Below are 26,035 nucleotides of genomic sequence, written 5' to 3'. Positions count from 1 at the left end.
CCCTCATCTGTAAATGTTGCACACTCTGGTGGCCTTGGTGATTTATTCATAAAATGTAAAGATGAGCTTTAACCCCAAGTTTATGTGACTAACAATGATCTGATATTTTAACAGACCAGACACACATAGTCTGGCCAGAATGGAGTCAGACACAAATAGATAAAAACATGACCCAGGGCTGCATTTCCTGAGAAACTCTCATCTCTGAGAACAGTCAATACTTTCCAGTTTTTCCAAGAATGTTTTGAAAAATCCAAGCATGAAAAAGGGGCCTCAAGGTTGTTGTGCATGCATGAAAACTTTTCAGATGACGCAGAAATAAAAAAAAACAGGGAAAGAAGCAAACCGAGTCGGACAGTAAATAAAGACGATATTTATTCTTTTATTTATTTTTTGCAAAGAATCTCAGCTCATGCAAGGATACAGCTCTTGTAAACAAAATCACTTGAAAATATGTTATAAATGTGCACAGATTTTCTTTTCTTGGTGTCAAATTCTGGAATGTACAATATGTGGAAGTCCAAGCCGTATTACAGATATCACAGAAAGAGCCGTCACCCAAAAAATGTCCCCCCAGGTCCCTCTTTACCCATTATGTGATTATTTCATTGCTCAGGCATATTGTTAAAGAGCCGTGCACTAACAGGAAATATGTTTAGTGGCATTCCACAAGTGCCATGCTCAGTTAAGCCAGATATCAAATTGGTCAAAGCACTCTGGAGCCCAGAATTTAACATCATCATGTTTGCGGTTACACATAGAATCAAGCCTGAGGTTGATTTAAAAGTAATGCTTCTTTTAAGACATTTGTGAGATATGTAAAAGGATAATTAAAAGAAAAAATATAAAGAAATAGCCAGTATTAGGATTTTGGGTACGCAGTAGCAGCTGTGAAACAGTTGGTGAACTTTGAACTTGAAAATATAAAACCCTGCTGTTAATGTGATGCAGGACCAGGGCTGGAGGGATTTACAATTGGTGCTGCTCTTGGTTTCTTAAAAGCATCTCGGCACAAAGATAAGCCAAGCCGTTCATCAGCACAAAGTGTGCACTGTGCAGTCGGAGCTTGAGGCTACAGGTTGGAGCTGACTGAGGATAACTCGAACCCCACATTAGTTCCACTTGCAGAAGCTTCACATTTCTGTAGCCCTGAACCTCCCCGGCAGCAACAGGGATCCAGTTACCCCAGAATGAAAGGAGCGATTAGCAGCCTGAACTGTAGCAGCAGTTCTGTGCAGCTGAAAATGCTTGAGAAAACAAAAAAAGGCAATGTACAGTAAGCAAGCGACCTTTTGCATGTACTGATTTTTTAACTTGGAGCCCCCCCTATGTGTAGGATCTGAAGGTTTTGGACTGTGTTGTAATTGAAGATTAGCAGTTAGCCGTGTTAGGAGTTCTGTGAGGCTGTACCTTTAACTGTATAGCAAAGATGGACGTTTCGACCACCCATTGGCTTGCAGACAGCCATTTTGAAGACTCAAGTTTGGGATTTGAAAGACACTACACAGAGTGACATGTTAGCAACAAGATAACCACAAGTCTGTTTTACTCCAAATGGACCATAATATGTTTCCAAACAAGATACATTTCCAAACAGTATGTCCCCAGAAGCGCATTAACGCTGTTAAAAAGTGAGAATTAAAACTTCTTTCTTTTTGCAAAGTAGGAAAAGTTCTTTTGAATTTTGCACTTTCAATGAACTTTTACACAGGTACATCGCCTGTTACCTACAAATATGCTAAATTTGTACCTATGACTTTCACAGATGTTGAGAATTTCAGCGAAGAAAGGAAAATGCAAACAAACATCCTCTGAGGACCATTAATCCATCTATATTAATATATTTTAGTTTGGACCAAAGCAGTGAGTCACCCAGTCAGCTGTTTGTAGCAATTGCCACATCAGCTGCAAACACTGATAAAAAGACACTGTGGCAGACAAATAAACTGTACCAATTTTCTTCAGGATTGTCGACAAACAGCTGATACCATCAAAATCATTCAAATGTTATAATACACGTAAAAATTTACACACAGGGGCTTAACTTGGAATAAAAAGAGTGTATTTTATTGTGCTGTCTGCTTTAGTGCGTGCTTCCAGTTAAGATAATTGTTTTCATTGCTGACTATTTTTGCAATTAATCGATTAGTTGTTTGGTCTATAAAATGTCAGAGAAAGATGAAGATGCCCTCGATTGTCTTGTATTGTCCACAACTCAAATATATTCAATTTACTGTCAAAGAAAAGGAAAGAAACTTAAAATATTCACATTTAAGAAGGTGGAATCAGAGAATTTAGATTTTTTTTTCTCTAAAAGAAATTACTCAAACTGATTAATGGATTATCAAAGTAGTTGATGTTTAATTTAATAGTTGCCAATTGATTAACCGTTGCAGCTCTACTTCCAGTTAGCTTAAGTTGTGTACCTGGAATGTGGGAAGAGATGGAGACAAGAGGATGCATGTATGATAATTACACTGATGAGTGCTGTGCAGGCTAATGCAGAACACATTATTGAGCAGAAAGACCAGGCTCCTCTCAGATCTCGATTCTCTTCAAGTCAAAGATGTGAAGAAAAGAGAGGAGGAGGTAGAATGGACAGCAATTTGAGAGAGGGACTGTGGTTGGGTTGAAAGGAAGAGAAGAAAGCAAGTTGCAGAGATGATCGGAATGAGACTGCCTTTTTGGAAGAATGCAATCTGTCTTTCCTTTCTCTTCTTTTCAGGTGTTTCTTTTTTTGTTTGTGCATAATTTTTGTTTTTTTTTTACATACTAGAACTCTGGCTAAGCTTCTGAGAACATTCCCAGCAGGCGAAACAGTCTGACAAAAATAGAATAGACCAGCATAGAAGAGGCCCTCTATAATATTTGACTAGGCATGTCAGTAGATTTAAAAATATAGATATACAATATCATGCTGCAAATATTCCAGATACCATTACAAACATTTGATAGATTTTTTTTGTTGTTTTTTACAGGCACAGTAGTGTTACCCTGGATAGGAATGCTAGAAAACATATAAAAGACAAAGAAAAATGATGAAAGCTCTCTCTGATGCGCTGCAGTCAACGGGATGGAAAACTGCTGACAAGCGGCATGTAGGAAAAACAGAAGAAGAATTTAAATCCAAAGATGTCAACTCAAATCAAACATCTTGAACAATCTTATTTGTTTTAAAAAAAATCTACTATTTGTGCATAATAAAAAAATATGACAAAAGAAAAGTAGGCGAGGAAAACAAGCATCCCTGGCTTTCCACAAAGTCAGTAGTACTGAGAGCGAACCTCGATCCTGAGGAGTTCGAGGAACGCCAGAGTGAAAGGGAGAGAGCAGGAGTAGCAGAGTTGTGAGTCCAGCGCAGTAGTTTGAAGTAAGGCCTCAGTTTTTAAAATTTTTGAGTTGGCAAAATTTAAAACAAAAAAAAGGAAACATATACATCTGTAACTTAATTACACCTAGCTTGAAAAAAATTATATGTGCAAAATGTAAATCTTACAAATATGGGGAGAGTTTGTTTTTGTAGATCATTGGAGAAAAATAAGATTGTGCTCCAGGTGGTTCATGTGATTGTCCACCTTCTCTCTGCCCATTTAGCTATCCGTCCACCGCCGCCCTCCTGCCCTCCGGTTGGTCGACAGGCCGGCAGCTGACCTCGAGGCTTGCTATTGGCTGGATTATGGGCTTCACGTCGAGTGGACAGTCTGCTTTAGCTTCTCTATCTCCATCTGTGAAGAACAAAGACTATCAGTCATAAGGTTACACCAATGAGACAAAACACTATGAGCACAGACAAAACAAATAATGATTATCGCAGAATTAAAGTGCATCTAACCATCTGGCATATATTAAATCTTGATTATAGTCCAATGCAAACGTGTGTGTGAATAGATCTGGATGCCCACAAATGAGGATTAGGTTTTATAGTAGTGCTTCTCTGTCTTCACACACTGCTGGGAAAACTATGTTGCATACAAGTACAGTAAGTCATAACTACATATTATATACAAAGACATAACTACAAACCATGTATAAATGTATAAATTGACAAAAAGATTAAATTCATGCATACTCAGAAAGTATAATATCGACTTTTGGCAGTTAGTTCTCATGGTCAACTTGCTGGATGTGGTACAGATGGACAGGACGCCAAACTGCTACTGCAAGATAAATGGAGTGTAGCACCTCTGAACAGCTAAAGCTTCCGAGTTCCTCCCAGTCAGCAGCAGTGAGCAGCTACCGACAGTAGACTGAGGAAGCACAAGCCATAAACCAGCAGTAGAGGGTGTTAGCAGATGTGCTCGCATAGTTCGGATTCATAGCAGCTCTAACGGGCAAATTATCGGACTTTAAACATCTAGTGCTAATGTGTTGGTGCCAGATACAAAAGGACACTCAGAGTCCAGGTCTTGGTAGCCAGATCAGTGTAGGGGTGGTAAAAATAATCAACACGGTCACCTAGTCAAGTTAGCGGAGAACATATTTTACTGTCGATTAGCCGTCGGCGTTGTGCGTTTTTCAACTGACTCAGAAGAATAATGTTACTGCCTGATGAAACGCCAGGAAAAATGGTCCCTCTTCTCTCAGTCTGGGGACAAATGGGCCAAATTCATTATTTACTGCAGCACAGAAGAACTGGAGAGACACTCATGAACCAAAAACAACAACAAGAGTTTCCACCAGTGTACTGCCAGTTGAAACCTTGGAAGGACCTCAGCATTGTAGAAGATGGTTTTTAAACTGCAGTTGTAGTGGGGCAGTTGGGTTAGAAAACTCACCAACATCGAACAACTCTACTGAGTCAACGACATAAGATCAAACTCGCCAGTGAGCGTCTTGTTGCTGGTAAGTTGGAACAGAATGATCCCACCTTAATGCTGCCATCACACTTGACTACAGTGGTACACCAGCTATTAAACCATCAAAACATCCAGAAAATATGGACAATGTGCGTATTACTCAGGTAGCACATGGATGCTATTTGTGGTCATAGCTAACTATTTAACACAACATCACAAAGCTGGGTATCAGAAAATTGTAGAATAGCAGCAGCACTTTACATAAATCCCAAAAATACATACATGAAATCCTTCAGGTAGTTTCTGACATATGCTCCAGAAACAGAATCAAAAAATATTTGAAGTGCCTCACAATGACCTTGAAAATAAGGTCAAGGTCATGCACCCGGAAAAGCACATCTACATTACCAACAGGCTTAGTGTGAGCAATATGAAGGAAAACCTTCAACTGGTTTCTCAGATTTGCTCCGGAAACAAAAAAATATTTGAAGTGCCTCACTATGACCTTGAAAATCAGGTCAAGGTCATGCACCCCAAAAGGCACATCTATACTATATGGAGATGGCCAGGGTGCAATATGAATGAAATCCCTCAAGTAGTTTCTCAGACATGCTCCGGAAACGAAATGTGGACGTATGTACGGACGGACATACGGACAGACGTGCCCACGCCAATATCCCCCTCCGTGCCTACGGCCGGCGGGGGATAATAATAATAATAAAACGGTCTCATACACTATACATATTAAACACTTACAGATATAAAAATCCCTAGCATCACTTTTAATGTAACAAATAGCACTCACATGGTATAGAATCAGTCCTATAAACTGTCCACTCACACTATCTGCCTCAAGTTAAGGTTGCCCTGTTACAGCACAGATTCTACAAGCCACATGCAGCTTCACTATGTGGAAAACAAACTGAGAGGAAAGTTCTGAAGTCATGAGGAACAATAAATGTGATGGCAGTCTCTCCACTTTTTCATTATCTGTCTCTTTGGACAGATTTTCCACCTCCTACTTTGCATGTGTGTAAGTTAAAGTCAACTGCAGGGGGTTTAAAGTAATCTGCAGTTCTGTTTCTTTGTGTGTGGACTTTGTATGCCTGGGGTTCTCCACAGGGGGTTCCCTCTTTCTATGATGCGATTTACTGCACATTGGTGCCATGCTGGGAAAGGCTGAGCTGGGCCCAGTCTGCCGCTGTTTCCCTAGAAAAATCGGTCCGTCTACATGAAACATCAGCAGCACAGGGAGGCTGAATGCATTTCCTGTAGCGAGGGCGACTCTCCAGGGATTGCTAAAGCGAACATGACGGCATCCATGTCATGAATGGAAGTTGTAACAAACACTGGATCGGATTCATTAAGAAATGCAAACTGTTCTGTAACTGTAATAATACAGGGATGGGATCAGCAAGTTCTGATTTTAGACTTCCAATCGCTGGGCCGTTTACAATCGTCGTTAACAAGCTATTGTTAACGTCGTTACCATTGCGCGGGAGTATCAGCGACAATAAAGTGTTCAAACTTGTGAAATCAGCATTCAAATAAATGAAATCCGCGGTAAATTCCCATCCCTGAAAAAAGTGGAATTCCGCGAATTCGCGGAAAAATCACATCCCTGATAATATCATTTGGTTGTAAAATAACTGCAGCCATTAAGTAGCTGCTCTGGATCTTTTGATCAGACCAGATGACATTCAGCAACAGATAGCTTATGTCTAGTTGTTGAGCTGTAGATAATCCACATTTTTAAGCCCTTCAAGGCAGTAACTTAATAATACACTTAAAATATGGGAGACTCACAACAAAATTGGAGCAGCATTAGAAGAGACAGTTTGATGTGTGGGCTCTCGATTAATTTAAAGGCATTTTACCACATTAAAACGTGTGATTATGTTGTGCTACTGTATATGTGGAAAAAAGAATGAAGCTTTTGTGTCCAAATTACACACTTGCTGTTCCTTGAGTTAAATCTCAGAGCAAACATTTGGTCAAGCTGCAATTTGGGTGACGTAGGTGTCAAGTTTTACCAATGGAAGGACAATGTGTGGAATGAAAGACTGGTATTGCATTGATTTAGAAACTTTGTTTTAACTGTCTTGTTTGAGTGCATCAGTGCACCAGTGTTACAAAAGCACAATGTTAAATTAGATGCAAATTATTCACAATATTCTACAATTCCTGTGGCTTAATGGTGTTCATAGGAGCCTCCCTGCCTTCTAAACGCTCACTTTTCTCAAATCCCGCACAAGCTTAAATGCAGTTTCTTACATCTAATGTCCTTCTCCATTCATAAATTAAACCCTAAAAACTCATGTATGTGAATTAAATTGCTACATTTGGAAGCTTTTCAATGAAAATAATCCCTTCCTGTCTTATAATGCTTAAATGTAATTCTAAAATGTGCAGATGTATGATATCCCTCCCTATTTCTACCCAGTGCTCACTATAGCTGGAGCACATCAGCTTACCTGCAATCTGCTGAGACACTGTGAACCAACACGGTCTCACGGGGATTCGTGAAACTGTTACGTAAATTTTTGTTACTCTACACAACTGCAAATTGTAATTTTGGAATCATTTAGCCAAATATATTCACCTGGGATCTGATTCTAAATAAGAATAATGATACAGAAAGCCCCAAACAACACATAAACAGGATTAGTTCCTTAGATTTGCCACATATGAAACCCCAAAAGTCTGAATTCAGGTTTTTGAGACTCATCGATACACTGCAATTTCAAGTTGGCAATGCACAGACGTGATGTTGACGGCCTATTTTGCTCATTGTGCACCGTCTAGCATATATTTAAAAAAAACAAAAAAAAAACAGGATACGCTAACAACATTTTTTATGGGAGGTGGCATCAGGGATATTTTTCAGAGTTTGGAAAGCTCCTCAAGAATGACAAAACATACTTCACTGTATCACAGACACTTCAGCTAGCTAAGCTATCTTGTCTCCTGTCGCTCTGTCAACAACACTCTGCAGCAAAGTGCATTCTTCAATCTCTTACTGCTGCAGTTCACTGTCAGCTGGGTGAAAATCTACTGGCTGCTAATCATTGTCCTCTACTCATGTGCATGCATGTCAGTGTGGTTTTTCTGCTGTTCATGTGTGTCTAAAAAGCATCAATATTTGTCTGAACTAATGAGACTAATGAACGTAGACAGCACAGCATGTGTTTCTGTCACGATCAATACTACCTGCAGGGCCACGCGCTTTAGCCTTTCTTCATCCAGCTCTCCTCGTAGCTCTGCTATCTCTTTCCTGGAAATACACAAACACACACATGCATACACTTATTAGCACTCGAACACCGTTACAGCATATATATCATTTCCATGATTTAAATACAGTGTTTGCATCAAGGATTACAAAGTGTTCCTCTAAAGGTTCTGACAAAAGCTTCCTCGAAGTTAAACAGAGCTGAAACGTTTCTTCTACAAGAGCTCGGGGCTGTATTTCAGTTACGTAACTGAACTTCTAGGTAATGCAGCTAAAATTGTAATCCATAATTACAAAGTTCCATTCTGCCCCATATTCATCATAATTTCATGATTAAGTATGACGCAGAACAGTATTAGGAAGCAACTTCACAATGATGTGGACTAAGTAGAAATGATGGAAAGGACAGAAGATTGCTTGAGGCAACAGAACAGCTTGACAGAATCCATACATATTATTAATTCAGAAAGGCGGTGATGAATATTGTATATGCCATTATTTTGCCTGCAATACATGAATTTATAATGCTACTGACAAGCCCAATGTTAAGTATGTATTTAAAAGACACAAATTATATGCAAAATATATATGAAAACATTCTTCCTGAAGGCTATAACCCGAAAGGACTCTTTAAGTCAGCAACCAAACCCTGTTATCATGCATATCCACTTTCATTACATTTGCTGGGTCTTGAGCAGCTCCACAGACATTAGTAGCTCCTTCATCTGGCTCCTGAGCTCCTCCAGCTGAGACCTCGGCTCTTCGGGATCCACTTGGGTCTTGCTGCCCTGAGAAGCGCCGACATCTGGGCTTGGGCTTGCTGTTGGGCTTGGCTTGGCCTCGGTGGACTTGCGGAGTGACGGTGAGAGGGATAAGGTGGTTGTGGAAGGCTGTGAAGATAAAACAGAAAGAAATATCAGACACAGGATCAGTGCTGAAGATGCATTTTCAAAACATGTGAAAGCTAACACCTCCTGTCAAGATAATTGGTTCACACTCCTAGTGACTGAAGGACACATCAAGTATGACGCATTATTTTCATACTCAAAATAATCTGTGCGGAGAGACATACTGAAAGAGAGCACTTACATCAGGACTGAAGTGTTTCAAGGAGAAACTGATACCAGAATAGTCATAAGCGATTTGCAATAGCCAGTTAGCATAGAAGTCTGTAGCCCAACTTACTTATTTGTCAAGAATATAGTCTCGGCTGTGAGTAAGAGTGCTGCGGTTGACACAGTTCATTCACATTTATCATCTAAGCAAATGTTTCTGTTTTTTGTTTCTTTGAAAGACAGGTAAGGCTAGAGCATCACAGCAAATCTTCACCTTCAAATATCAAGTTGTCTACCTACAGTGCTTTTGAAGCTTAGTTGATGCATTGTTTCAAGGTGCAATATGTGAGATTTCAAACATTACTACAGGGGTATCAAAGCACCTATTTGCAATGTAAGGGTGTAGAGAAGCAATATCTTTGTCCTTCACACAGAACTGTGAGTGAGTAAAATTTCTTTGCAATGTGTTTTGGGGGCTGATTCGACAATGTGGGCATGTTAGTGCATGTGTGGTCCTCCCTTTGAAAGTGCTGGCCCTATCCACATTTTTAAGCAGAGGCTGAGGTCTTCATTATGGCCCTTTGTGGACAGGCACATGCACAGCTACAACAGACTACTTTCTAGCTCAGTGCGAGTGTGCTGAGGGGAATCGCTTCCATACATGTGCAGTGGATAGTATCTACATAGTTCTCACATTAATTAGTGAACCCCCACAAGTGCTGGGCTGCAAGCAGACATGGACTGTCGTGGACTTAGGAAGATGACGAAATTCATATCTCAGGAACCCCAAGCAGTCATGGAAAGCATAATACTGGCCTTAGAGTGGCCTCCTATGTGCCCTAAATTCTTTTTAGCTCAGTGTAAGAATCTTTGCTACTGTTCTGCTGCTCTCCTCTGCATTTCCTTTCAGACAAATCTGCTCTGTATCCATATGTCTGATTATTTAACACACTGGACAGGAGCAGAATTGTGTGTGAAAACAGACATAAACAGAGCGGAGCAAAAGAGATAACATTAAATGAGCTGACCACAACTCATTATGACGATGTAATGTAGTTTAGAATGCATGTGTGGGTTAATGGTTGACGCTGGATTATGTTTTGCTGGCTCTGATCTACGCAACCTTTTCGGTTATGAATAACACATGAAGGTAGAAGGAGTTTTGGCTGATTCGCCCATTAGTTTTGATCTTAAGTGTTGGTGCTCTAATCCTATCCAATAGTACCGAATGTTGCATACAGGACCTTTAAATGCAGATGTCTCTTTAGTTGCTACTACTATTAAAACACTTGCCAGTTGAGCAGTCTTTGCCACTGAAATTCCTGCCATCTGTATATCTATTTATGACACCTGTTTTACACAAAAATCTTTTTTCACTTGCCCTCCTGATAAAAGAATAAGAAGCCCTGGTCAGAATTGCACATATAACATTGTAAAAGATAATATTCATCATAACACATTAAAGACTTCCTTTTAAAGAGTTCTAAACTATTTTAAACAGAATTAAACAAAATGAAACGCACAAAAAATACCTTTGGGATAATAATTGATTAAAGGCTGAAGCACATGAGATGTCCATAACATCCATGATACTTGTATGAAGAATGTGTTTGTTTTTCCAAGTCTGCAAATCCAATACTCACATGCCCATATGTACTGAACACTGAAATAATTCTGAGCTGCTGTAATGAGAAAAAATATATCCACATGCTTCCTGTGTGCTAGACTTAGCCAAAGCTTTTATGAGTAGCCAGCGGTGTGCTAGCCAAACTGGGAGAGCTTCTGTTACAGTTTCTGTCTTTATGTTGCAAAAATCTCTGTATTTGGATGGATGGTTTCCTTGCAGAGCCATACGGAACTGACACATTCTGACAGTCACAGGAAGGTTTCAGAGATTGGGGTAAAAACAAAAAAACTGGCAATAAGAGTGCATATGAGCACCACAACAAACGCATCCATTTTATTCCGCTAATTCTGATAGCACTAGCTTCAGCTTAACTGTTTTTGGACAGAAAGCTATGGGTTTTGTCTCCCCAGCTGCTATGTTGGATTTATGTAATGAAAGAGTCTTATCCCCGTCAATATGGAAAGCAGAAAATGATTACGGTGACTAGTAACTCTCTCAACATACAGCCACATTGGGTAATAATAACTGCATTCTAAGGAAACTTTTTCAACATATCTGATCAAAGAAAATCACTGATCCTCTTTGAAACAGTGCCTACAGTTAGAAGTGGTATATTCAAACAGATGTTTTAACACTGACATTTTTTTGTCCAAAAAGAACAGAACATCTCAGTCATATGAAAAACGCACCCTCGAACCTTATCACGTCTCCAAATCCATGAAACTAGATTAGAACCTCCATAGGGAGTTACAGGTGGAACCTCTGACACCTCTAGGCTTTATTCACTTTACTACTCAAGTGTGTGGTGTCATAATATCAAGATATAAAGAGCTCTCTTCAGGAAAAAAGGTTGTGGATGCTTGTGAGTCTGGAAAGAGATTTAAAAAGAAATAAAAGAAACAAAGTGATATAGCTTTCTAACAACTGTCAATTTGTCTGGGATCAACCACCCAAGCAGATATAAGAGCAGGCCAGTTGGGGCAAATAGGAAGTCTCCAAGAACCTTAAAATGTAATTTCAGCACCGGCAGGTAATTCTTCAATTTTTGGTGCCAAGAAGAAGCCTTTGCAGACCACACAAAAATATTTCAATACAGCTAGTTTGTCAATAAATACACAGGCAAAGATCAGGCAAGTACTCTGGGCAGATGAATGAAAGATGAGGTTGTTTGGTCACTTAGCAGCTGATATGTTTGGTAAATAACCTAATATCAGCTGTGAAGCACGTTGGTGGAAAATGGTTTGAGGTTACTCTGGTGCCTCGAAAACTGAGCAGGCTGCATACATTGATTCAACTATTAATTCTGTATCATATCTGAGAATGCTTGAAGATAATGTAAGGGTATCTGTGTGGAAGCAGAAGATGATTTTTCAAGAAGATAATGATCCTAAACATACATCAAATCCATAGGGGAATGAAATGGCCCATTCAAAGCACAGATCTGAGTCTGATTACAATGTTATAGGGGGATTTGAAATGGGCAGTGCATTCAAGAAGACCCTCAAATGTCTTATAACTGATGGAAGAGCTGTCCAAAATCACAGCAAGGAGATATCAGAGACTGGTGGACAATTACGCAAAATACATACAACAGGTTATTTCTACAAATCAGTACAGATGCATTTGTTTGTCTCTTGACTTATACCCCATTTTCACCTGCTTGAATATACCATATCTCATTGTGTCTGTCCATATTACTTTCATACTCTTGGATACACTTACCCAGTCAACCAATAAAGATCTAAACTGGCAAAGGAGTGCTACTGATTGCTCCCAATTATATTCAGTGGAAACTAGTTGAAGCTCCAAAGGTTTCTAGATGTTTCTAGATTGTGTAATAAACTATTCTGCATATTAGTGATATATTTGCATGTATTTACCTGCAGTCCACCAATGTTTTTTTTTTTTACTAATACTGATATAGCTTTTTACTAAACAATGAGACCAATACATGATGTAGGAGACTGACATATACTTGTAATAAAAATGAAAACCTTGGCATCAGAATTTTGAATAATCCACACTGAAACAAAACATTTGTAAAGATCCATCCATCCATCCTCTATACACCGCTTTATCCTCATTAGGGTCACGGGGGGTACTGGAGCCTATCCCAGCTGACTTGAGCGAAGGCAGGGGACACCCTGGACAGGTCACCAGTCTGTCGCAGGGCTACATATACAGGCAGACAATCACACTCACATTCACACCTACGGGCAATTTAGAGTGATCAATTAACCTCAGCATATTTTTGGACTGTGGGAGGAAGCCGGAGTACCCGGAGAAAACCCACGCATGCACAGGGAGAACATGCAAACTCCATGCAGAAAGATCCCAGGCCCAACCCGGGATTCGAACCGGGATCTTCTTGCTGCAAGGCGACAGTGCTGACCACTACGCCGCTGTGCAGCCCATATTTGTAAAGATGCCCTTGCTTATTTTAGTTATACAAATGTTTAAGTAAAATGGACTTCTGACATTTATCCTCCATATCAGTGTTGATTAATTGTTACTTACAACGTTTAACCAAGACGATAGTACTGCTGGCAGGACATTGTTCGAGACTACATGGTAGTGTCAATGGAGAGACATGGCTGCATCAGTGACAAAGAATTGCATTTTTCATGAATTTATCTGATTGAAAATTGGTAAAAAAAAAAAAAAAAAAAAAAAGAGTTACTCTGAAAAATGAATAATAGTTACTCTGAAAAATGTAGAATATCTGATCTGAAAACTGGCCAGGCCACAAATCAGTTGACTCCTACAATTTACATGTGTCCATTTCTAAATATATAAAATTTCAAACTTAACAGTCAAACTTGTTCTGCCTTTAGATTAAATTATGTTTCATCTGAATATGCTTCTAATCTCCATCTAATGAAGTTGTTGTCCTGCAAAAATATTACAAACATAAAAAGAACACATCATGAAATGACCTCATATTTGGAAATTGTATTTCTGCAAAAATTCTGCTTAAACCACACAGTCATATAAATGTCTGCCTGCTGACTGCTGTCCGTTTCTACTCTTTATCTGAAATTGGTGAATAGTATTGCTTTTAATTACCTTTCTGGTTTCTGATAGCTTTGGTTTGGCTGCGTCCTCTTCGTCGATCTTGAAGGATTTCTCAACACTCACTTCCTTGCTGGGCTGTAAGGGAAGAGATTTATTAATTTTTGTTTTGACATTAATATATTATTGGATTTTGGACTTGCTGTCTTTCCTGATAAAAACAACAACAACAACAACAAAAAAATCGGACAATATTCTGCCAACACTGGAGAAAGTGCTAATCCTCTTTGACACTTGACAGTTAATCTTTCACAGTTATCTGGAAAAGGGCGGCTGACTGACATCTTGACACAAGTCAATGTTCTGAAAGATAATTACAGGAGAGCATGGCTGGAGATGAGACCCTGGTGTGAAGAGAGCTACGACTGAGTAGGTGTTTACGTCCATGATGGTCAGGATGTGGCTGTCAGAGTGCAAACTGTAGATTCGTGTTCTGTGTGCCTTTTGGTAATAAAAAATATAAACATTAGAAAAGCTGCAGTGTCCTTAAACTTTGTGTGTCAGTGACAGGGTACAGTAATGTACAGACTCTGATGTCAAAACATTTCAAATGACACTCAGAAGTAGTGTTCATTGAGTGGTGTTTCTATAACGGAGGGACCAAAGCTGTGATTTATTTATATTTTTAAACTCAAGATTCCTAGAAGCTTCACAGTGACACTTTCTGGGGTGTAGAAGTGATAAAGTGGTATCATATTGATACTGTTGGTTATTAAAATTTTAATAAAATGATTAGGTTAATAAAGTTTTAAACAGCAGCTTAAAATACGGACAATATAAAGGATTGTATTGCAATTTAATGCAGGAAGAGCATTTCTCTGTTCTGCTGAACTATAAAAAAACAGTAAACTCACAGTTGCAGACTGATGTTTTTTTGTTGCACAAATTTCATTTACATGTAGAAATTAGCCTATTGAGAGCACACTAACCAGATAGTAGTCCAAGTATTAAAGGATTCAATTCCTATTTGTTTTACCCTGGCATATTTCCCATTATTGTAGCTACTGTGGGTCATGCCACATTTGCACTCTTCTCCTCTGCTGCATTGACTAAGGAAACACAGAACAGCTTATGAAAAGCATTCAGTGAAGCAAATATATTAAGCTCTCAAAAGCTTTGTAAAAATGCACATTTTCATATGAATCATTTTAAATGTTTGTTTTTCGAGTCTGACTGAAGGTAAGTGGACTAATTACCCTTGCACCCACCATCCTTAGGTCCTTGCTGGCTGAATCACATGCATATTTATCCGTGCATGTTGGTTTGTTTGAACATGTGAGGCTGACTTACACTGTGATCATATTGTCTTCTGAGGAAACTCGGCAGGTTAATGCAAAAATGACCAAACTGATGGTGATAACAGGTCATTTCAGTTTGATGGCAGGTTAAATTTACTGGAATCAAAGTCCACAGATGAGGCTCAATCCCATTGGACGATGGAGCCAAAAAGGCAAAAGGACGCCCTAAAAGACAATGTACTTCAGGAAAACTGGTTGTGTTCTTGCATCACTGCTCTATTGCTTATTGAAGAGGAAAATTATTGCTGCAGAGAGGAATCTATTTATACCAGATTTGGAAAATCTCCACTGGACCATGAAAGAGAGCAAACTCAGTTGTGGAACCGAAGATAACAGACTGTACAGCTTTGTAGATGGTGTTTTATCTCCCCAACTGGAAGGAAAGACCAAGACCAGACTGACCTTATTATGATGAAGAAAATCTAGCACAGTTAGCCAAATGGCTGTTGCAGGTGATTTAATTCTGTGTTTACTTCAAATAATTCACAAAAGAAATCATATTTCTTTGTAAAGTTGCAGGAAGCTCATGCTAAATCGCCCGCCAAACTCTGTTTACAAGCCGTTTCGGGCGATTCCTTATTTCCTTGAATCCGTATAATCAAGGTTAAGAGTGGACATTTTACTTGGCAACAACAACCACATAATTGGTAAATGCATCAAGTTTAAATAAAATGGAATTAAACTTTCACTATGGCCAGTAAAAAAGGAGCAATTCTTAGCTGCAGCTTCTATTTTCATGTTTCATCTGTGATGCTTATGAAATTAACCGTCAAAAGCAAAGAGAACTGCAAGCTAAATATCAAAAATTTTAATGCTTTCTATAACATGCATAGCAAGAAAGCACTCAGGGAGCACAGCACTCTGCCAAGGCCGCTCAGTCGTCGTATCATTCATATGACAGATAAGTCCCGGTAAGTCCGCAGTGGTGGATTTGCAGTAGGATCACAATCATGTGATCGTCAGCAGGCAGCTGACATAGCATTAGCTTGTTGTCATAGTTACAGTGACACTGTCAAACAGAAATCTTAAAAAAAAATTCCATGGATCCAGACTATAAACCACACCATCGCCAAAATCTAATCAGGTGGTCCGTGTGTCATTTCTGACCTTCGCTGAAAATTTCATCCAAATTCTTTATTCCATTTTCGAGCAATGTTGTGCACAGAAAGACAGCGTAACAGACAGATAAACGTACGCTGATCGTCATTTAACTCTGCCACGTTCCTGGGTGGAGTAATAACAAACCTGATTATTTTGCAAACAGGATTCAAAGATCTATTAACATTTATTTAGTGGCAAGAAATCTGACATAAGATCTTGCCTTGTTGGGGAAACGAGAAGAGAGAATCTGTGTGCATCCTTACCGAATGTCCTCCACCAAACTGGGCGGGCAGCCTCCTGCCAGGCATCTTTGGTCTGTTAGCTGTGGGGTGAGAGAGCTTCTCTGAGGTAGACAACAACTCATCAAAACTCATCAGATCTGTTGAGAACAGAGGAGATGGGCAGAGGAAGAAAAACAACACAGGGAATTATTTTTGGGTGGAATTTTTTAGATATGACTAGAAAAAAACATCCACAGATGAGGTAACACTTAACTTCATTCAATATCAGTGCACTCTGATAGCATTAGCAAACACATTTTTAAGTGCAAAATGGTATGTAGAGACAAACACAAAGCTTAACATAACTTTGTACCATCAGGGTGTCTGTCTTTAGAGAATCAAAATACAAAAAATACAAATTCAAAAAAAAAAAATCCAAAGTCAGCCACATTAAATAATATGAACAGACTAAAGGTTACTGACTGAGCACATTTATAATTCAGGTGAAAAAATTTGAACTGTATTTTTTAATGTTCAAGGGTAAAAACACAGAAATTTGGAAATGTTCGTTTCTCTATGGTTGGACCTTAATGCTCCGTTAACTGCATGTTCTCAAATTGCATAGATATACTTGCTAAAGCAGAATTTCTGTGATGCGTTAGGCTGCTGGTCTGAGCCAGTGACATTAAGCCACTTACGCACCAGAGAGGTAATCTCTTCACCATGGCAAGTTTCTCTTCGGTGGAATGGTCGATCCGTATTAAGTCACATGTGCTCTGCAAACATGAGATTCCTCTTCGTTCCCTTCATCTCTTTATTTTATTCTAATTATTCACACCCCTTGGAGGTGGCATTGTACATTGCAAATATTCCAAAGACTTGGATTCAATATGTATAAACTGTGACCACATACAGAGCACATTCTTTAATGGATAATGAAATGGATTATTACCATGCACAGCCACGTTTTTTTTTAGGTCATACTCTTGATCTCCATTGAGGAAAAAGTTACCTTTCCTTCTTGCAGGCTTTATGGTAAAATGCGCTTCATCTGCTAAAAACCTACATTTGATAGTAATTTTTACTAATTTAATGCAATCATGCGATAATTATTTGGAGGTATTTTCACTCACAGTCAGAGTAAAAAGACCATCATATCAGTTGCAAAGAGCAGAATTAGCGCAAAGCTACATGATAATTGTTAGAAAATACTTTCTTTACCTTTTAGTACAATATTAGTCAGTGTGAACATTTTGGAAAACAAGGAAAAAGCTACTAAATGATTTAGTAATTGGTAAAACAAAAAAGTGTCAAACAACAAATACAGACTAAATGTTCATATAGGCTTGGTAGAAAACACAGAAGATGTGGAGCTATTATAAGGACCATGCCTTGGCCTGCTCAAACACCAGAAGAATTGTGGAAAATCATCAAATGCAAAAGAGAGAACCACAAGTCCAAAAACAAAGTAAATTTGTTTGAATAAGGAATCAGGAATGAGCTGCTATGACAGCAAAACTATGTCAGAATCTGATGGAGAGCATGCCAAGATGCATGGCTGCAGTCATCAGAAACAATGGTTATGTAATCTAGTACAAACTCCTATGGGTATCATGTGACTAAAACGAACAGAAAAGAAAACATGGAATGCCTTAAAGCACATTTTTGGCAGTACAATGCCATAGCTCTTGATGCATAACTTAAGTGGTTTTGGTTATCAAGAAAACCATGGAAAATGGCTCGATATCAGATCTTAAATCAAACTGAGCTATTTTTGTTGTCATTATATTTGTCTAAACAAATTCACCTTTAGTTGTACCAGCCATTAAAATGAACAAGAAATTGAAGAAAACAAGAATGGTCTAATATTTTTTTCCACGACTGTATATAATCATAAACCTAGATGGTGAGGACAAAGTTTCCCCCTAAGTTTGCAACTGGTCATAATGGTACCAGCATGTGGAGTAAAGCTTTTCTCAGGTTAGTGATTTCAACTTTCAGAGATCTGAGACTCCTGCTGGTGGGGAGGAGTTCAAACAGCTTGTGTGCTGGACAAAGATGCAGCAGGATCACTGGTTGTCAGCCTTTCTTTCAGTTTGTCAGGGGTGACTTCTTCCAGCTGTTCTGTTTGCCTTGTCCAGTTTGAGTTGTAGTTGTCTATAGAAGACTTTGCCTTTTTTCTTGTTGGCCTCCTCTTAGGCCTTATGGATCTAGTCAAGCTCAGGGCTGAATCACAGCTCGCCACTGTCCTGGACACGTGTCTCTCTAAGGGGAATATACATTCTCACAAAAGCAGATATATGGCGTCAGAGTGAGTGAGCTGAACCACATCAGTGGTGAAAGCTTCAAAGGCAGTTCAGTCAGTGCAGTCAATGCAGACTTGGAGGAGATGGAAAGTAGTATGAATGTCCAACAGCAGCACAGAGCGACAGATTAACAATTTAACCAAATTGTAGTTCAAAACTTTCTTATTGACAAAATTAATTGTATTGTTTCTTTACAGTTTTCTCGATTACAGCTAAAGTCAAAAATTCTCTAGCATTTGTTTCACATTCAAAGTCTGACTGCAAATGGAAAAATACTATTTCTTGATCTTCTGTGAGGCTTTCAACGCGAAATGGTGTTTTAAGATTCAGTGACAATAGCTTAACAATGATCTTGAAAAACACAAACCTCTATAATCTTTTCCTATCATGTTTGGTGGCTTATCTGAGTCTGACAGCAATGAATAAATGGAGCACAATCTGGATTACTGCCATGTTTAATGTGAGTCCAGGTGTTGGCAATACTAGGGGAAAAGTGTAGCTCCACATACTATAGATATTTTACTGCTTGAATGTTAAATTTGTGTAGTTCTTGTCTTGCAGTACAGTTTCAGTCAAGTGTCCCTAAATATGTGTCAATTGTCAACTGTTAGTTGCCGCATAGTCTCCAATGGCATCATCGTAGCAAACAAGAGTTCAAAATCTTTACTTTTTTTACAGCATTTGATCAGTGTAAACTGTTTATTTTTGGCAATTTTTTAAATCAAGCCTGGATCATGAGGTGATTTTAAAGAATAGAATTTTAAGCTTGGATCTGTCAGCTCTATTGTCGTATTGTTGTTATGTCCATTCCTGCACGAGTACAATGAAAAACCAGAACCAAATTCCTTGGCTCTGATTAAATCTATTCTGATTTACCCATAATAACAGTGGCCACTAAGATTCAAGGCCTTGTTCTTTCTGGAGTGGATGGAACAAAATGTTACAATACAAGTGAGGTAACTTGGGAAAAAGTTTGTTGATGGGCATACAACGCAACAAACTAAAACGCAGCAAAAGAAAAAAAAGAGTCTTTTCCACTTTCATAATGAAACTCTAAAAACTTTAGCAGCTGTTGTGTAACAGCACTTTGCACTTCTCAGTGGTAAACTGCTGCAGTTAGAAAGCATTGCCAGTAGCCTGTACTTGCACGAAAAGATTGAACTTTCATGTTGGATGGCAGTGCGTGACAGACTGGCTTTTGGAGAGTTGTGTAGACTTTTAGCACCTCTTTAGCACTTTCACAAGGCATCCGTCACAAACAGAGTACTCTTGAGTGAAATACCTTTGGGCCTCTAATAAATACGTCTCAGATGTCTTTTCTCTGTGACCTTTCTGCCTCCTTTTCTGTCTTCCCTGTGATAAACTATCAATCTTTTCAAAGATGTCTGTTTTTGCTCCTTTTCACAGGCCTCATTTTTTGACTTCGATGACTTACAATGAGCTGTATTTTCATTTTAGAAGTGATGCCAGCTAAAGCTCTACATGTCTTCCTGATGTCATTCACAGCTTTTTTTGTAGTTACATTTACATATCAACGTATAGACCAACTTCTATGAAATCATATTCAAGGTTGTCTGTGCAACATTCAGCAGATTTATTCACAAGAGCCTCAGAATTACAGTAGCGACTCACACTGAGCTGAAATGAATGAGTAAACATAAATTAGGCGAGTAACATAAATAAAATACTTAGATTATGAATTGTTTAGATTTTAGGGAACTAGCCAAAAGCTGGATTGCACGTTGCATTATATATGCAGTCTGGGCGAGCACATTCAGTCTTTTTATAAGCGTTAGAAGCGCTGGTGGTTTCAAAGTGGGGAACTCACAGGTGCCAGACAGGCGGCCAAAATATTGAGCAGAGAAGTCCAGATTACAACACACTTACACAGTGTGACTTCACAGTCTTCTACGGATGCCAGTGCTTCACTTTATCTTCACATAATAGACAGTTGTTGCTATGTCAATTACAATTTTTTTTTTTTTTTTAATCTTGCACATTGCAGCTTTAACATTTCAGTGCAACAAAAACAAATATTTCTTGACCGGTTATTATTAAGGTTTCTTCAGCAAATGACTAAAGCACAAACTGCAGCAGTTTGATCCAATAAACAAGAATTTTAATTTGATAGATTCCATTTTCAACCAATTTTTCCTTGAAAAAACAAAAATATTTATTTCTCCTTATTCCTTAAATTTACAAAGTACTGTTTGAAGATTCACCATTGTAGGTATTTATAGGTGTATAAATATATATGATTTTTATAATTGATTTTCTTTCATTCTTCGAATTTCATTCTTTGATTTTCTATATGAATGTAGGTCTCTGCAGGACAAGATCCTGAATGCCTTTTGTTGTTCATATTGTGAAGATATTTATGCAAAAGCTAGCAAAACTAATCACTCAACTGTGGCTGGAGTGGACTGACTTAATCTGCACTTACCAATGTCTGAGGACTTCTCCCCCCAGTCGCCGGAAAGTGTTTTGGGCTTGGTGGGCAATAATGGCTCAAAGTCAGACTTTGGTCGTGTGGAAGGCAACTCTCCATTGTACCTGTATTTAAAATAGAAAAATTGAAGAAAGAAGCAAAAAAGAAGTTGATTAAAGTCTTCCAATCTGTGCAAATAATATCAGTAATTGCTTTCTACAGTATACTGTACATTCAGAAAGCATTCAGAAAGTATTATTGTACTACCTGAACAATCTATCCATTATATTTTCGATACGTTGCAGATTTCATTTCACACATATAAAATGAATTATAACATTTTTCCATATAACTCAAGCTTAATTGCAAAATGAACACAAAAGCATTGAGGCACTTTGCTGTGACCCTGTGTAAGCTGTGTGTAGAGTTTGACTGGACTCCATTTGTGGCTATCTGGATTGACTGGACATAGTTTACAAAGGCACCCCCATGTGTATATAAGGTCCCACAATTCAGAGCATTTGTTATGGCAAAAACCAAGCAATGAATTCCAATGAAATCTCCGCAGACCAAAAAAGAAAAAAAAATGGTGGTGAGGCATCAATCTGAGGATGAGTAGAAAACCACTTCAGAGTTTTTAGTGTTTCCAGGAAAAGTGACCTCAATAATTGTGAAATGGAAGGGATCCAAGGGTTGATGCTGACAGAGTAAGAAGGTCCTTGGTTAGTGAGGTAACCGAGTAACCAACTGTCACTTTAATAGAGCTTCAGATGCAATGGGAGGGGGTGCTGGAGGGACATCTTGAGAAGAAGGCATGTGACAGGCAGCTTAGAGTCTGCTTTACATTTACAGGACTCTGAATATGAGGATTAGGTTATCTGGTCTGATTTGCCAAAAGGAAGACTTTCACCAGAACTCCAAACATTATGGAATATAATATATCACACCATTAATGCAATAAGGCATGGCAGAGGTATCATCATCCTATGGGGATGACTTGCAGGAACAGGGAGACTGGTCAGAACTGAGAGGATGAATGCAGCCAAATATAGAAATGTCTGAGAGGAAAACCTGCTCCAGAGTGTAGCGACCTGAGACAGAGGTGACAGTTCACCTGAGAGCAATTCAGTGAATTAAAGCCTACAACACTGTGGTGGCTTCAGGATACGGCTATGACTGTCCTTGAGTGGCCCAGCCAAAGCTCAGATTTAAACAATACAGTGCAAGACAGCGCTTTCAGATGCTTCCCATCCAATCTGGTAGGAAGAATGAGATAAGCTGATCAACTCCTGGATTCTAAGCAGAGTTACCTAAGAAGCAGGTGCTGTGAGGGGCCTCTACAAACTATTGACTTAAAGGTCTGAATACTTGGAAGTCTTCAAATCATGATATTTTCAGCAAATTTTCTGAAAAATGTGCTCTTACTTGGTTATTCCACATTTTTAGGTGTAGACTGAAGGGCAAAAATGGTGACTTTCTTGATTTAAAGTTAAATCTACAACACAATAAAATGCAGAAAGACAGAGGAAGTTTGAACACTTAAAATTCACTGTGGTGGAAACTGTAGTTTCTTTTTCATGAAATTCTGTTTCTTGAATATAAAATAATGTTAAGTGGCTTTGAATATAAATATACAAGAGCTAGGATTTATAAAGATATTGTATCAAGCACATGAGCTTGTCCGATAGATGGACATATAGACAGGACCAAGAGATGAGTAGTAACAATTTACTTACTTAAGGTTTGGCGAAGGAGCGAGAGGCTTCTCAGGCCTTTTTGGTGGGATGCTTCCTGCTCTGCCTTTCCCTGGAGGAGGGATGGGCTTCTTGGGGGGGACCACAGGAGCTGCAGGCTTGGAAGGTTTGTGATCTAGTGTGGGCTTGTCAACTGAGACCAGACAAAAAGAAATGAGAGGGAAGTTGGGAAAAAGGTAGGGAAGAGAAAGAGAAAAACACAACAAAGACAAAGAACTGAAAACGGTGCAAGTGAGGAGAATATGAAGCTGAATAAACTAAATTTCACCTTCCTGTCACCAATTTTGAATTAGACATAGTGACTGAGGCTAACTGATTGCAATTATTTTCAGCCTTGCTTTTGTGCGCAGCCAAGACGACCAGAACAAATTGATCTCTGACAAGTTTATCTGTTGAATTTCTTGAACTTTTGTGAACAGCCATGAACCTGCTGATAATATTTTGCTCTTATTGCTGTGTGATAAGAGTGCAGCCATAAAAAAAACTTTCAGAATGTCCTAAAAGAGTGAAGGAACTAACCTTTAAAAACTCTAAGAACAAATTCATCCTTTTTCTGAAGATTTTCTTTTATCCTTACGTCATGCCTTTCGTGCTGTGAAGGGGCAGAAAACTATACAAACTACCTGTTAAAAATATTTCACATGATGAGAGAAGTGAGTTTCTCAGTCCTCCAATCAGTGAAGCCACTCTCTGATTCAATGCTGTGATAAACAGAGACCTCTGCTTTAGACTGATGATTTCTAATTTGGCTAAAGATGTGGTGACAGTAAATCACAGCAGTGGTTTTAGTGATGTGTTACAACAGGTTACTGTTAGACACAGAAAATAATGCTTTTCCTCTGAATGTTACACTGGAAAACAGAATGACTCAGTGTCTAGGTAATAAATGGTATTGCATGTTCAGCTCTCTTAATCTGACTTTACTTTCTGCCTGCCAGTTTTAATCCATCTCAAGTCCTTTATATAATTATCCAAAACAACAGCGTTATATAGGGAATGCATTAATAAAATTCCTATTTTTTCCTTTTTGTGAAAGTATTCTACATGAAAAAATATTCTGTGTTTTGTTTTGTATAACTTGCACACTACTATGTACATATGGTTCAGGAAATCTCAGTAGCTGACTTATGCAGTCGCAACTTTTTTGTTAATGTGTGCTTTAAATTGAGAGTTTTAATGACAGCTTCGATCTTTTTTCATCAACTCACCCAAATACAAAGATAACTTGAAGTACTTGTCCAGTATTGCAGATTCTGAATAAATGCCATGATGAGAAATGACAGTGACATTTTCAGGCTTGTTTCTTTAATAATTCCGAGGCTGCTGTCATTCAAGTGTGGTCTCAATTTTCAATGTGTGAAAAACCACGGTGTTGCACTCCACAGTTGCATTCATCCTTCAACGTCTGTTGTCAGACAGTAAAACTAGTGTAAAAAAATTGGTTTGCTTGTGTTTCATGGTGACTTATCTCAGCATGTAAGCACACGTAAATGAAAGTAACAGTTGCAGTGTAGAATGGGATGTAGAGGCTGGAGGCAACAAAAAGACCATTTTCTCGAGCAGTAATTAGTTGTTTGTCATAACACAGCCATCGTGAATGAGTCATTACTGTTTATCTGCTTGTCTCTTCATACAGAACTTAAACAAGACTTGTGGAACTCAGAGGAGTTCTTATTCCCCTGAGGCTTCTTAAGAAAAAAGTGGAGGGAGAAAAAAACCAAGCAAAGTCTGATAAAAAGAAAAAGAACCATGTAGAAGCAGTGAGGTGAATTTTTATTTTTAAAGGAGAAACTAAGAGATCACAATAAAGGTACAAAGAGCAAGACACAAAAAAGTGAAGGGTGTTGGAATTGCCTAACTGGTGGAAAGAACACCAATTACTGAGATAAAGACATAAAGAAAGAGGTCATGTATGAAACAGAGAGAGAGTGTGCTTTTGCATCTGCACTTTGTGACTCATATTTGAACTTGTAGGGAAAGCTTTAAGCAGGGATGTGAAAAGAAGGGTAAAGGTGCCAACATCTAAATGCTGCAGGCGTTGTGGTGAAGAGGAGGTAAAATAAACAGAAGCGCACAACAGTGGCAGTGCTGCAAACACAACAACTGCAAGAGGCGATGCCGGTCCTACTGTCACTTTCCGTCACTGTACATGTCACCCAGTTTGCCTTCTACATTCTTTTTTAATGTTAGCAACAATACTTTAGACTTATACAGCATCCTATTACAAATCAAACTGTTACTGTAGCTTGCAGAACCAATGGAAAACCTATTAAACAGAGTTAAGTGTGAGAAAATAAAGAAAAACAGCATTTGCCAGTAGAAGCTTATCTTCTCTGACAAAAGGCTTCAGTCCTGAATGCACATTTAATTGTGTTTGAAATTCTTGCAAGGTGCATTAGATGTGATGGTGACAAAGATGTACAGGCAGCCTCATACAGATACACATTTCCTGTGTATAGCTCAGCAAGATAGAAACAGCACTGACAGCACAATAATGACTTGACGTGACAGATCTTGCCACAAAATGTGATGAGATTACATTTTTAAAAAAAAAAAAAAAATGTCCTTGGGTGTAAATGCTTCTTGCAATCACAGAACAGCCCCCGCAGGAAAAAAAAACAAAAAACTGACTATTTACATAGAGAAAAAAAAATGTTTTCTCCAATTCTGGAATAAATGAATTTGTTATCTATTAATGCAGTGAGCAACCTGAGAAAATATTTTGAACATATGAAACCTGTATCAAAATATTACCCCAAAATACTTCAAAAATACCATCCTGTTAAAAAATATCTATAGAATATCAGAATATATGCCAAAAACAACTGTAAAATATTAGCAAAATACCTTTAAATAAGTGGAAAATGTCAAATATTATACACACACACACATTATATATATATATATATATATATATGGAGAGAGAGAGAGAGAGAGAGAGAGAGAGAGAGAGAGAGCGAGAGAGAGAGTCCTTTTTTGTCATTTAAAGCAACAATAATTTAAAATTTCATATCTTCAGTCTAAGCTTCTGGGGGTTCGATATATGAAACAGATAAAGGAAGCTTAATTTGTGAAGTTCAGAGCAAAGTAAGATAGCAAAAGTTTAATGGGGGAAAAAAAATTGAAAATAAAGAAATCACAATGC

At 38.4% G+C, this 26,035-nt stretch overlaps 1 protein-coding gene across 1 annotated transcript in view; it reads right to left on the bottom strand.

Annotated features, from left to right (window-relative positions):
• Positions 1-357: 357 nt before the first annotated feature.
• cd2ap (CD2-associated protein) overlaps positions 358-26,035 on the bottom strand; it is an 86,900-nt gene continuing 61,222 nt past the window's right edge. The window contains exons 13-19 of the mRNA XM_051960670.1: positions 22,873-23,023; positions 21,152-21,261; positions 16,445-16,560; positions 13,777-13,860; positions 8,707-8,918; positions 8,007-8,070; positions 358-3,725 (exon numbers count right to left, since the gene is read on the bottom strand). Coding sequence (XP_051816630.1) covers positions 3,684-3,725; positions 8,007-8,070; positions 8,707-8,918; positions 13,777-13,860; positions 16,445-16,560; positions 21,152-21,261; positions 22,873-23,023 — 779 coding nt within the window. The 3' untranslated portion in view covers positions 358-3,683. The remainder of the gene's footprint in view (positions 3,726-8,006; positions 8,071-8,706; positions 8,919-13,776; positions 13,861-16,444; positions 16,561-21,151; positions 21,262-22,872; positions 23,024-26,035) is intronic.

Source organism: Acanthochromis polyacanthus, chromosome 16 (assembly GCF_021347895.1).
Source record: "Acanthochromis polyacanthus isolate Apoly-LR-REF ecotype Palm Island chromosome 16, KAUST_Apoly_ChrSc, whole genome shotgun sequence".
In the NCBI taxonomy this organism is placed as follows: Eukaryota; Metazoa; Chordata; class Actinopteri; family Pomacentridae; genus Acanthochromis; species Acanthochromis polyacanthus.
This window is presented reverse-complemented; position numbering and strand designations above follow the sequence as displayed.